The sequence below is a fragment of the Panthera onca genome, chromosome A1, assembly GCF_046562875.1.
Source record: "Panthera onca isolate mPanOnc1 chromosome A1, mPanOnc1 haplotype 2, whole genome shotgun sequence".
NCBI classification, from domain to species: Eukaryota; Metazoa; Chordata; class Mammalia; order Carnivora; family Felidae; genus Panthera; species Panthera onca.
In genome coordinates this window covers 82,785,105-82,798,844 of record NC_138339.1, presented here as the reverse complement: position 1 = coordinate 82,798,844, position 13,740 = coordinate 82,785,105, and the positions used below count along the sequence as shown (strand labels likewise).

General features: G+C 33.3%; 1 protein-coding gene across 2 annotated transcripts in view; it reads left to right on the top strand.

The window, feature by feature from the left end:
- SLF1 (SMC5/6 complex localization factor 1) overlaps nt 1-13,740 on the top strand; it is an 82,520-nt gene that overhangs the window by 36,875 nt on the left and 31,905 nt on the right. For both annotated transcript variants that reach the window (XM_078448039.2, XM_060637687.3), the window contains 5 exons: nt 182-235; nt 1,189-1,347; nt 3,168-3,331; nt 11,137-11,268; nt 11,847-12,012. In XM_078448039.2, coding sequence (XP_078304165.1) covers nt 182-235; nt 1,189-1,347; nt 3,168-3,331; nt 11,137-11,268; nt 11,847-12,012 — 675 coding nt within the window. The remainder of the gene's footprint in view (nt 1-181; nt 236-1,188; nt 1,348-3,167; nt 3,332-11,136; nt 11,269-11,846; nt 12,013-13,740) is intronic.

Here is a 13,740-nt window from a genome sequence, read left to right as displayed (position 1 = left end):
TAAGTTATTTTAGTTTAGAAAGAGAAAATAGAGAATGTTCCAGATCAATTATAGCTATTAATATGCTTCCGAGTCTGTTCTGTAAGTTTACCCAAGGTTTTATTTGTTTATACACTATAATGTATTGTTCTATCTGAAAAAAAAAATTATTCATTTTGGTAATATGGTTGCTATTTTGTAGGCTATCAGATACAGCTGCATTAGAATAGATAAACAACCAGTGTACAATATTGAGGTAAGGGGCTTGGAGCAGGGTGGTGATGGGGGCAAAAAATAAACTTTGTGTTTTGTCATTGTTAGTTATTTTGATATAAAGGAATGTGTTGTCTTTGTAGCAAAGCTTGCCATCAAATGTGAAATGTACGTTCTCTAATCAGTAATGAAAAAAAAGTAATATTCTGTTAAAGCTTTGAAAAAATTGTATATGGTAATAAAAACTGATAATGAGAATTAAAAACTTACCTTGTGTTCATCATGGATGAGTTATATACCCCTGTTCTCACATTTCCCAGCTTTTATGATTACTACTTCCATATTAAATTTTCAATTTAGTATTTATCAAAGTACATATTTCCTTTATATTATTCATTGCTTTACAATTTATCTCATGTAGTCTTTCACAGTAGTTCATTGTAGTTATATTTTGACCAAGGGGAATGTATTTCATTGAACTCTTAGAGTTATATTACTGTGCATCTTCAGAGTGATTCTGTGACACAATAACAGTTGTAACTGTTTGCAAACATTGATTGTGCTTGGTGACATCTTAATCTCTTTAGTATATCTTAATAGATATAGTTTGCTTGTAAGCTTAAAGAAAACCAAAAAATAATTTTGCACCTAAAGAACTATGTGTAGTTTTAGTTCTGAGATCTCCTCATTATCAGCCATACTTTGGAAATGACTTTTAAAGTTTTCCTTTAGTGGTTGTATTTCCTCTTACTATTTAAGGCAACAGAGAATAATAAGTAAATCAATTAATAATGTATATTTTTGTAGTACCTTATAGTTATAAAACACATTCATATAAATAATCTTTTTGAACCACATAACAATCCTGTGAAGTCATGAGGGCAGGAATTGTCTTCATTTTACAGATAGGAAAATTAAGTCTCCTTACTAATTTGATTTGCTCCCCCAATTTTTCTCTCTTTTGAGTTCTTGAATCTTTTTTTTTTTTGTTTTTAGGCTAAAAATGCTGAATTTCCCAGAGGTGTATTAAATTTAATTGAAAGTCTCATAGAAGGACAGTTTTTTAAAGAGGCGATTGAAGAGCTTTCCTCATTACAGGCACATTATATCCCCCCTGTATGCCTTCTTCATGCTCTCCTAGAGAACATTCTGCAGGTAAGAGTAGTCCTAGGGGTTTATAATCTTTCAGAGAATGTTAAAATACGGACATTCTCATTTTTTATGTATTTACATATTGTCTTTTCAGTATTTTTCCCTCATTTTTAAAATTTATTAGTTTTTAAATGTTTTATTTTTGAGAGAGCACAAGTGGGGGAGAGGGCGGAGAGAGAGGGACAGAAGGTATGAAGTGGGCTCCGCACTGACAACAGCAAGGCAGTGTGGGGCTTGAACTCATGAATTGCGAGATCATGACCTGAGCATCCAGAGTTGGTCGCTCAACCAACTAAGCCACCTAGGTGCCCCTCCCTCATTTTAATAAGAAATGCTGTAGCCATATATTACATTTTTTTTCGTATATTTTGTATTTGGAGTTATTACAAAACATTTGCTAAAAATTCACAATTTACTATTAGTCCCATAGAACTAACACAGCAATGGGAGACAAAATGGGACCTTAATGAATTTATAGGAATTCAAAATTACACAGCAAGGACTTGGTGGCACAAAAGAGAGCATTGATTGGCTGCTACAGGAGCATCTCACAGGAGTGATTTGTCTTGGTGAGTTCACCAGGATCCAGGCCTTGGCCTTCACTCTTAGATGTCTGCAGCCTGATCTTGGTTATGTCCCAGAACTCATTCAAATTCAAGAGGTGAAATTATGCTGATTATAGCATAAGATTTAAAAACACGATTTACCTGGTACAGGATGTTAGAAAAAGCAGAGCAGCATTGTCAGTAATCTTCATTGTCTTCACTGGGTGAGCTGTTTTACAAATGCACTAAGGAACTTGAGTCATTCTGCAATCCTTCAGATGCTGGTTTGGGATGGGAGAAGTATATTCTGCTACTCTGGTGGAGGACGGTACAACTTTAGGCTAGGTGATGCAGAAGAAGGTGCAGAGGGAAGAGAGGGCTACTACCTCCCTCATGTTTCCTTTTAGATAATCCCATTGTTGAGCTAGGAGGCAGCACTTTTGTGGAGGCAGGTTTCCCACATGTGTCCAGGTGGGAACGTGGATCTCCTGCAGGCACAAGGTTGGTTTCTCATAAAGACTATATAAGGACTGGGTGTCAGATCTCTCTGGTGCATCCCAGCGAGTCCAAGACTTGAGATCGCGGCCCATTTCTTTTTTACTTTTAAACTATTTTCTAGGTACTTTTAAACTATTTTCTAGGTACTACTTTGAGTGATCTAATTTACTTTCTTAGAATCTCTAAGATAATTTTCTCTTAGGAAAAATTTATCTGATTTTTTTCTGTGGCGGTAAAGTAACATAAAAATCTGATAACAATGATCAGGAAAGCCATTTGTACAGTGATAATCATTTTATTCATAGTATATGCAGACAATAAACACATTCCTTAAACTGTGAATACCAGTAAGAACAGCTTCTCAAAGGTAGCTTTCTAATTATGTTCTTCATCATAGTGACAATTTGAAGAAATAACAAACCTAATAACATGTCAGACTAATGTTGGTGATAACTAAGCATATTGCATGAAAAGCTTTTTACCTTTAATTCCTCTCAGGTCACATTTGGGCACTCTTAATCTCACTATAATCATGAAAAGTAGAGTGGACATTTCATATAAGTTAGTGTCAATAGCTGGGATTACCTAATGTATAGAAACATATTTAGAATGTGTGTCTTTCTCAGTTGCAGTGTTTAACTAGTTAAATATGATAACTTCCAAATACATCTATTTGGGAAGAAAGTTAGGTCATGGTTATTACAGTTTTAGGCTAGAGGAACAGTTAAAGTGAATTTTTAGCTGTAGCGTTTTACTTGTTTGTTTATTTTTAAACAATAGGATAACATAGATACATTTTCTGGCCGATACTTTCATATATTGTCTGCTCTTCTTCACCTACATCCTCCTTGGAAGTCCCCAGCCATGTCAACATATTACTTAGAGCTATTTCAGTGTCCAACTTGTATGAAAGGAGCATGGTCTCTCATAGAAGTGCTTATCAGGTAAGGAATTTGACATGTGAGAATGCTTAATTTTGCTATATATGTTTTAGACAAAAATGAAAGAAGTACATTTCATGTTAGAAAAAGTTTATGTGTGTGTATAATATGTTTGTTGTATTTCTTATAAAACTCACAAAAAGGTCAAGTCTAGATTGGTCATATTTGTCATTTAGTTTCTTTACAAAAGAAAGAAGTTTAATGAAATAGACAGGAAAAGCAAATCATTATTTGTTTTGATTTTTTTTAACAAAATTATATGTGTATATATTTTAAAATCTAATTAAAATTTATTGAATATGGCGATCATCAAATTTTGATCATCAAAAGTGTAAACATTGGTATCTGTATATATTCTCTCTTACAGTGTTTTGTGGGGTTTTTTTAGCTAGAAATCTGAATTTTGAAACAAATTAGTGTTCCCTAAACAGTCATTCCTTTTGTGTCTCTGCACATTTTCTTCCTAGATTCTTCTTTTTGTCTTGAAGATGTTTCTCTGGAAATCCTTTTTAATTCTCTTTCTTTGTACCAAACCATGAAGTTTTTTTTGTTTGCTTGTTTTTGTTTTTTGTTTTTTGTTTTTTTTTCTTCTCTGATAGCTCCCTGTATCTGATAGCCTGCTTTTGTTTGGAAATTACTTCCTTATCCAAGTGTTCAGTTTTATGACACTCCATCATGGCGAGAGAAAGGATTCTTGACTAGCCAGGCAAAGGCTAGACCTTTGATTATCTCTTTGAGATTATAAAGATTATATCTTTGAGATTATATAAAGATATAAAGGTTGTGATATATTGGAAGTGAACTAATCACCTGGCTAGCATGCTTTTTGTTAATTCTTTCAACAAGTGTTTATTGAGTACTTATTGGGAGCCAGGCACTGTGCAACATATAGGGGATATCTTTTTTTTTTTATCTGGGGATAAAAAGATAAATAAAAAAGCAGTTCCTTCATTTTTTAAAAAAAATGATTGTTTATTTTTGAGAGAGAGCATAGGCACACACGTGAGCAGAGGAAGGGCACAGAGAGAGGGAGAAAGAATTGTAAGCAGGTTCCCTGCTGTCAGCTCAGAGCTCTGCAGAAGGTGGAATTCACGAACCTTGAGATCATGATCTGAGCAAAACTCAAGAAGTTGGGTGCTCAACCAACTGAGCCACCCAGGTGCCAGTTCCTTCACTTTTGAAGGTGACTGAGATATAAATACAATTCTAAAGCACCAGTACTAGCCCAGCATTTGTATAAAATGTGAAGATATATGGGTTATGTATTTACAAATCTGCATCTTTACTGTTATTGTCATTATTTAAAAGCCCTCATGGCTTCATATGTAAACTATTACAATACCTGCTTTATTGATCTTGATTCTACTTTTTGCCCTTTATCTTCCAAAGTACCTCAGTATATTCTTACCAAAGTAATGTTGCGATTTCCCAGGTAAAAGTTTTCCATTAACTGACACATCACCTATAAGAGACCATTGGAATTCCTTAGCAAAACATGTAAGACCTTTTGTGATTTAGCTGCTGTATATGGCTCTATTCTCATCTTCATTATTTTCCCAAATGTGCTCAGTAACTAAACTATTTTTCATTTCCTATCCCTTTGCTCTTATGTTTTCTCTGCCTAAATATACCTCTATTCCTGAACCCCAGGAATATCTAGCCAATTCCTAATTATACTTCAACTTATAACTCAGATGCCACTTCATAATTCTTGCCCTTTCCTCTAAGTTGTTTGTCACTCACTTCAGCTTCTGACTTTTTCAAGAGTAGATGCCCAGTTTTTCTAAGGCTTTTTTTTTTTTAATTCAGGTATAGTTAACACACAGTGTTATATTAGTTTCAGACATACAGTATAACGATTCAACAATTCTGTACATTATTCGGTGCTCATAATGGTGAGTGTACTCTTTAATTCCCAATACCTATTTTGGCCATCTACCTACCCATCCATCTCCCTTCTGACATCCACCAGTTTGTTCTCTGTATCTAAGAGTTTGGTTTATTTTGTCTGTTTATTTATTCATTTATTTGGTTTCTTAAATTCCACATATGAGTGAGATCATGTGGTATTTGGCTTTCTCTGACTTACTTTTTTTATTTAACATTATACCATGTGGATCCATCCATGTTGTTGAAAATGGCAAGAGTTTTTGTTTTTTTGTTTTATGGCTGAGTAATACTCCATTGTAAAGAAATTGATTCATCTCTGGATGGATACTTGGGTTGCTTCCATACACTGACTATTGTAGATAATGCTGCAGTAAACACAATGCATATATCTTTTCCAATTAGTGTTTTTATTGCCTTTGGGCAAATACCCAGGAGCAGAATTATTGAATCATATGGTTATATCTATTTTTAATTTTTTGAGGAACCTCCATACTGTTTCCCAAAGTGGCTTCACCAGCTTGCATTAACACCAACTGTACAAGGGTTCCTTTTTCTCCACATCCTTGCCAACACTTGTTTTTTTCTTGAGTTTTTGATTTTGGCCTTTCTCATAGGTGTGAGGTGATACCATGGTGGTTTTGATTTGCATTTCCCTAACGATGAGTGATGTCAAGCATCTTCTCAAGTGTCTGTTGGCCATCTGGAAGTCTTCTTTGGAGAAATGTCTGTTCATATCTTCTGCCCATTTTTAATTAGATTATTTGTTTTTTGGGGGTGTTGCATTGTAGAAGTTCTTTATATATTTTGGCTATTAACCCCTTATCAGATATATCGTTTGCAAATATCTTCTCCCATTCAGTAGGCTTTTTGTTTTGTTGATGGTTTCTTTTGCTAGATCCTAGCATTTTATTTTGGTACAGTTCCAGTAGTTTAATTTTGCTTTTATTTTCCTTGCTTTAGGGGACATAGCTAGAAAAATGTTTCTGCGGCTGATGTCAAAAAGATTGCTGCCTGTGTTTTCTTCTAGGGATTTTATGGTTTCAGGTCTCACATTTAGGTCTTTCATCCATTTTGAGTTTATTTTTGCATATGGTGTAAGAAAGTGGTCCAGTTTTATTTTTTAGCATGTAGCTGTCTGTCCAGTTTTCCCAACACCATGTGTTGAAAAGACTATCTTTTTTTCTCATATATTCTTAATCTTCTTTGCCATGGATTAATTGACCACATAATTGTGGGTTTCTTTCTGGGTTTTCTCTTCTATTCCATGGATCTTTGTGTCTCTTTTTGTGCCAGTACATATGGTTTTTGATTACTACAGCTTTGTACTATTTCTTGAAATCGGCGATTGTGATACCTCCAGTTTCATTCTTTTCTTTTTTTTTAATTTATTTTTTTTAATGTTTACTAATTTTTAAGAGACAGATTGTGAGTGGGAGGTGGACAGAGAGGGAAACACAGAATCTGAAGGAGGCTCCAGGCTCAGAGGTGTCAGCACCAAGCCCAACATGGGGCTCGAACTCAAGAACCACAAGATCATGACCTGAGCTGAAGTCAGACACTTGACCAACTGAAGTACCTAGGCACCCCCAGTTTTATTCTTCTTAAGATTTCTTTGACTACTGGGGCCTTTTGTGGTTCTATTTTAGTATTACTTATTCTGTCTCTGTAAAAAATGCTATTGATATTTTGGTAGGGATTGCGTTAAATCTTTAGATTAATTTGAATAGTGTGGGCATTTTAACAATATTGGTTCTCCCAGCACATGAGCCTGGAATATCTTGCTTTTTCTTTGTATCACCTTCAGTATCTCTCATCAGTGTTTTATAGTTTTCAAAGAACAGTTCTTTCACTTCCTTGGTTGAGTTTATTGCTATGTATTTTATACTTCTTGGTGCAATTGTGGATGGAATTGTTGCCTAATTTTTTCTTTCTGCTACTTCACTACTAGTGTACAGAAATAAAACAGATTTCTTTATATTGATTTTGTATCCTACAACTTGACTGAATTCATTTATCATTTCTTATAGTTTCTTGGTGGAGTCTTTAACATTTTCTTTTTTCTTTTTTCTTTTTTTCTTTTTTTTTTTTTTTTACATTTATTTTTGAGAAAGAGAGAGACAGAACGTGAGCAGGGGAGGGGCAGAGAGAGAGGGAGACACAGAATCCAAAGCAGGCTTCAGGCTGTGAGCTGTCAGTACAGAGCCCGATGCAGGGCTTGACCTCAAGAACCGTGATATTATGACGGGAGCCAAAGTTGGTTGTTTAATCGACTGAGCCACCCAGGCACCCCTAACATTGTCTATATATAATATCCCATCATCATCTGTAAATAGTGAAAGTTGTAGTTCTTCCTTGCCAATTTGGATGCCTTTTATTTCTTTTTCTTGTCTGATTGCTGTGACTAGGACTTCCAGTATTATATTGAATAAAAGTAGTGAGAGTGGACATCCTTGTCTTGTTCCTGATTTTAGGGGGAAAGCTCTCACTTTTTCACTATTAGGGATGATGTTAGCTGTAGGTTTTTCATAAGTGACCTTTAGTATGTTGAGGTATGTTCCCTCAATACCTACTTTGTTGAGGGTTTGTATCATGAATGGATTTTGTACTTCGTCAACTGCTTTTTCTGCGTCTCTTGAGATGATCCTATGGTTTCTTTTCTCTTGTTGATGTGATGTATCATATTGATTGATTTGTGAATATTGAACTACTCTTGCATCCCCTGAATAAGTCCCACTTGATCGTGATGAATTGTTTTTTAGATGTATTGTTAAACTTGGTTTGCTAATATTTTGTTGAGAATTTTTACATCTTTATCAGTTATTGGCCTAGAGTTTGCTTTTTTTCTGTGATCTTAATCCAGTTTTGGTATCAAGGTAATGCTGGCCTCAGAATGAATTTGGAAGCTTTTTTTCCTCCTCTATTTTTTGAAATAGCTTGAAAACAGTAAGTTTTAAATTGTCTTTAAATGTTTGGTAGTATTCACCTGCGAAATCATCTGGTCCTGGACTTTTGTTTGTTGAGAGATTTTTGATTACTGATTTTCATTGCTAGTAATCAGTCTGTTCAAATTTTCTTTTTTTTTCCTGATTCAATTTTGTGAGATTATATGTTTCTGGGAATTTATGTTTCTTTTATGTTGTCCAATTTGTTGGCATATAATTTTTTATAATACTCTCATAATCCTTTATATTTCTATGGTTTAAATTGTTATTTCTCCTCTCCTTCATTTCTGAATTTGTTTGAGTCCTGTTTCTAGTTTGTCAATTTTGTTCACCTTTTCAAAAAAGTAGCTCCTTGTTTCATTGATTTTTTTTTTTAAGTCTCTATTTCATTTATTTCTGCTTTAATCTTTATAATTTCCTTCTTTCTGTTGGCTTTAGGCTTGGTTGTTCTTTTTAGGTTTAAGGTTAAGTTGTTTACTTGAGATGTTTCTTTCTTCTTGAGATAGACCTGTATTGCTATAATCTTCCCTCTTAGAACAGCTTTTGCTGTATCTCAAAGATTTTGGACCATTATATTTTTATTTTCATTCATCTCTATGTATTTTTTTATTTCCTCTTTGATTTCTTGGTTGACCCATTCATTTTTGAGTAGCATGTTATTTAACATCTGTGTATTTGTGTTCCAATTTTTTTTTTTTTTTTTGTGGTTGATTACTAGTTTCATACTTTGTGGTCAGAATAGATGCAGGATATGATTTCAATCTTTTTAAAATTGTTGAGATTTTTTTGTAGCCTAACATGTGATCTTTTCTGCAGAATGTTCTGTGTGCATTTGAAAATAAGGTGTATTTTGCAGGTTTTGGATGGAATGTTCTGCATATATCTGTTAGATCCATCTGGTCCAATGTGTCATTCAGTGGCACTGTTTCCTGGTTGATTTTCTGTCTGATCTATCCAGTGATGTAAGTGGGGTGTTAAAAGTCCCCTACTGCTATTGTATTACTATAGATTTCTTCCCTTATGTCTGTTAATAGTTGCTTTATTTATTTTCACGCTCCCATGTTGGGTGCATAAATACTTAAAATTGTTATATCTTCTTCTTGGATTATTCCCTTCTGGTTATGTAGTGTCCTTTGTCTCTTGTTACAGTCTTTGTTTTAAAGTCTGTTTTGTCTGGTGTAAGTATTGCTACCCCAGCTTTCTTTTTGCTTCCATTTGCATGTTTTCCCATCTCTTCACTTAAATGCTCAGTTTTAAACATCTCTATCCTTATTCTTAATACAATATCTGGAATGTAATAAATGCTTAATAAATGTTCAGATCAATTAATTGATGCAATAGGAGGTGGAATTACAAGTAGACTTTTTAATAAACAAATACCCAGATTTCATTTCCAAACAATTGGGTTCATTGGGAGTCAGAAAGAATGTGTTTAGGGAAGTGGTAGTCATATAGATGAGCTGGATAATATTAGTCTACTTTTAAATATATTTGAAATATTCCCTAAAATATGTTTTTGGGTTTTTTTTATTTATTTTATTTTTTTTTTTTTAAATGAAAGATACTATGGTGTCCAGCTCTGGCACTTTTCAGATAGACTAATTATATAGGCATAGAACATCTTCTAGAAGAGATTTGAGTATTGTTAAATTAAACTTTAACAGTCATTCATGACCCTCCTAACCTGACAATGTGGTATTCAAAAATAAGATGGGAAAGGTGGAGACAGAGGTAGAAAATTACAAGTACATTGTTTATATAATTGATAATAAATTTGGAACATTATTATAAGTATTGTTACGTAGGATTTCTTAGTCCTAGACTTCTGAGTAATTGCATGCCCTCTTTAAAAAAAAAACTATACAACTTTCCTGTCCAACCCAGTAGCCAATAGCCACATGTAACCGTATTTAATTTTAAGATTAGGGGCGCCTGGGTGGCTCCGTTGGCTGACGACTGACTTCGGCTCAGGTCATGATCTCGGCAGTTTGTGGGTTCGAGCCCCGTGTCAGGCTCTGTGCTGACAGCTCAGAGCCTGGAGCCTGCTTCGGATTCTGTGTCTCCCCCTCTCTCTGCCCCTCCCCTGCTCATGCTCTTTCTCTCTCTCTCGCTCTCTCTCTCAATAATAAATAAACGTTAAAAAAATTAAAATAAATAAATAAATAAATAAATAAATTTAAGATTAAAATTGAAGTCTTCAGTTGCACAAGCCACATTTCACGTGTTCAGCAGGACATATCCCATCATCACCGAAAGTTCTGTTGGACAGTACTGCTATAGTAGATGAAAAGAAAATATTAAATTTTTTAAAATGCATATTTATTTATTTTAAGAGAGAACACACTCACGCCCAAGTACAGGGGAGGGGCAGAGAGAGAGGGAGAGAAAGAATCACAAACAGACTCTGTGCTGTCAGCACAGAGCCCAACAGGAGGCAGGAGGCTCGATCCCACAAACCAAATCATGACCTGAGCCGAAATCTAGAGTCAGATGCTTAGCCGACAGAACGACCCAGGTGCCCCAATATTAAATTTTTTAAACTCTTAAAAAATAGCCTTAAATGACCTTCATTTTACTAAATAATAACAACAAATAATCTTGAGTAAGAAGAAGACTATAGAAAGTATTCTAAGAGACTATAGCTTATCATCTGAATTGGAAGTGTTTAATGAAATACATAATTTTTTGGTCTTTATCAATGAAATAAAGAATAGAGTACCATTTGGCTATTAAATATTACAGTCATTTAAAAACAGAAATGAGATCTGTATTACTAAAAATTAAATGTCATGAGATTTGACATGGTTTAATTTTTAAAGGAAGAAAACATACTAATGAAATATTGTTGATTAGTTTTATAGTTTGTTGAAGCAAATTTCATTAGATTTCTAATAATTCTCTCAAAGAAATACTTTGTCCACGGAATATTCATTAAATTGCTTGTATGTTACAAATTATTGGGTTCATGTTCTTCAGGTCTTGTCTTTACAATGAAAGTTTTTGTCATCAAATTTCGAAAAATATTATTGGCAGTAAGGTGCTCCACCTGACCCTGCTCAAATTTTTCTTTAATTTAGTGGAAAGTGAAGTGCGACATCTGAGCCAAAAGTAAGTTTAATCATAAAGAAAAATTTTTCTATATTTATATTGTTTTATGTATTATTGTTCTAATTTATGTACATCTAAAAAGTCACCTTATTTTCTAGTTTAAAGTAGATTTGTTTTTAAAACATGGTTGTAGACATAGTCTTTCAGTAAAGTTTTTTATGTTCTTTATGTGGCTTCAGTTCACATTTTTGTTTTTCACTTATTTAGACATTTGGATAGGTAAAATTTCATATATTTTTCAGGGTTTATGTATTTTTTAATTCTTAAGTAATGGAATACCTAAGTGGAAGTTCTACTGGGTTTTTTAACATTGAATCTGTAATATCCACGATAAGTTTTGTGTATGTTCTAAGACATGCAGTTCGATTACTATTTGTGTTTTTTGGTCATTATATTGAATTATGACCATTTTTTATATTGTGCTCTTTATTATAATTTTGTTAAAATCTTTATATATTACACCCTTTCTATATTTAGAAATCACTAGATCGTTTTGTATTATGGCAAAAGATATTATGCCTAATGACTATAGTGATCAAGTTGGCATAAAAATATACTTTGGTTCATATTTTCATTAGGTTGTATGACTGGTCAGATTCTCAGAGTCTGAAAATAACAGGAAAGGCAATTCTTCTTGAAATCTTTTGGTCAGGAAATGAGGCCTCTGGGCTTTTGACCAAACCAGTAAATATGCTTTTGGAGTGGACCATATATTCTCACAAGGAAAAATGCAAGTCTAATGATGTAAGTAGAATTGATTTACAAATGAATAATGACCTATGAAAAAGTACATCTTTGAGTTACACATCTTTTGTCTTTATTCTTTGAACAGTTTGAATAAAAGTAAAATCTCTCCAAATGTATCATTGTTTTCTGTTCATTTAGGTTTTATTGTAAAAGATCCTTAGAAGTTGGTTTCTTCATCATCTTACATCTGGGTGTAGTAGCTAGGGACAGTTTTTTTGATCATTACTGCTAAGATATCTGAATTCACTTACTCTAGATTTTTTACTTTTGTACAATTTCAATTCTTACGGAACCTATGATTTTAAAAACTGAGTCCATACAATTTTTTGTGTGTACAAATAGAAAGTTTTACTTGTTTTTTTTTTTTTTTTTTTTTTTTTTTTTTTTTAGTTTTACTTGTTTTTAAAACTACCTTTGTGGTTGTTCGTTATTTCTTCATAAGTAGATCTTGCTTGTCATTAGAAATTTAAAGTACGGTGATTTCAGTGTATTACCTATCTGAAGGGTAGTTGGGAAAATTAAATGCACTGCATTGCAACATACTGTGCCATGTTTTGGATGCATAATAACCATTTATCACCTTTCTTCTCTTGAGAATAATCTGCCTTTGGGACTTAATTGTCTGCTTTTTGTGTGTTAATATCATTGATTTCTGCTTATAATTTTTTTTCAAACTGTTATTTAAATTATAGTTAGTGAACATACAGTGCAATATTGGTTTCAGCAGTAGAATTCAGTGATTCATCACTTACATATAACACCCAGTGCTCATCACAAGTGCCCTCCTTAATACCCATCACCCAACTAGCACATGCCCCACCACCTCCCTCTGTTCTCTGTCATTAAGAGTCTCTCAGCTGTTCATAATTTTTTTAGTTCTTTCCTTTTATATCTTGAATATTTGGATCTATTTTCTTTTTAGTCCTTATTTCTAATATATTCAAAATAAATTGCCTTTGACTACAGATTGAGATTTATTCACAGGTTTTAATACTTCAGTGTGCTGTTAGTGTTTTTTTTTTCCCCAATGTTTTTTATTGTCAGTTATGAATTCTTTGATTCAAGAAGCATTTTAATATGCTTTAAAACTTCTCAATGGATGTATTTTTGTTATGATTAATGGATATGTTTGTTTGTGCTTTTTTGTTAATTTCTAATGTAAATTATAGTTTAAAAAAATGAGCCCTCTATTTCTGGCATGTGAAGTTAACTGAACTTTACTTTTCGAGTCCATGTAAGATCAGAGTAAACAGTATGTTTTCCCCATTGTTTTAAATTCCTCTCTGTCACTTTTAAGTCAAATTTAATAATTGCCTTAATTAATACTTCTGAATCTACTTTGTAAATTTGTTCCTTTTTTCTTTCTTTCTTTTTTTTATGTTAACCATTTGTTTGTGTAGATGATGCATAGTGTTTTAGGTGGAGAATTCTGGTGTCAAATGGCCATAAGTCTATTCTTTCTCCAGGAAAATTCTTACATAGTTTCTCTTCTCATATTTCCTCTGATTGACTTTTTCTGCTCTACTTTTTTTAGTTCCAATACTTTCTCCATGTATCTTCTGTGCTTTTTCCCTGTCATCTAGATTTTCAGGTCTTTCATATTGTGAAGCATTCTGGGTAGTGTCTTTTCATTTAATTTTTAATTCACTAGTCTCTTTTCAGTAGTGTCTAATATGTTGTTAAACATGACTGTTGCATTTTTACGTTTTGTATTTTTGCCAGTTT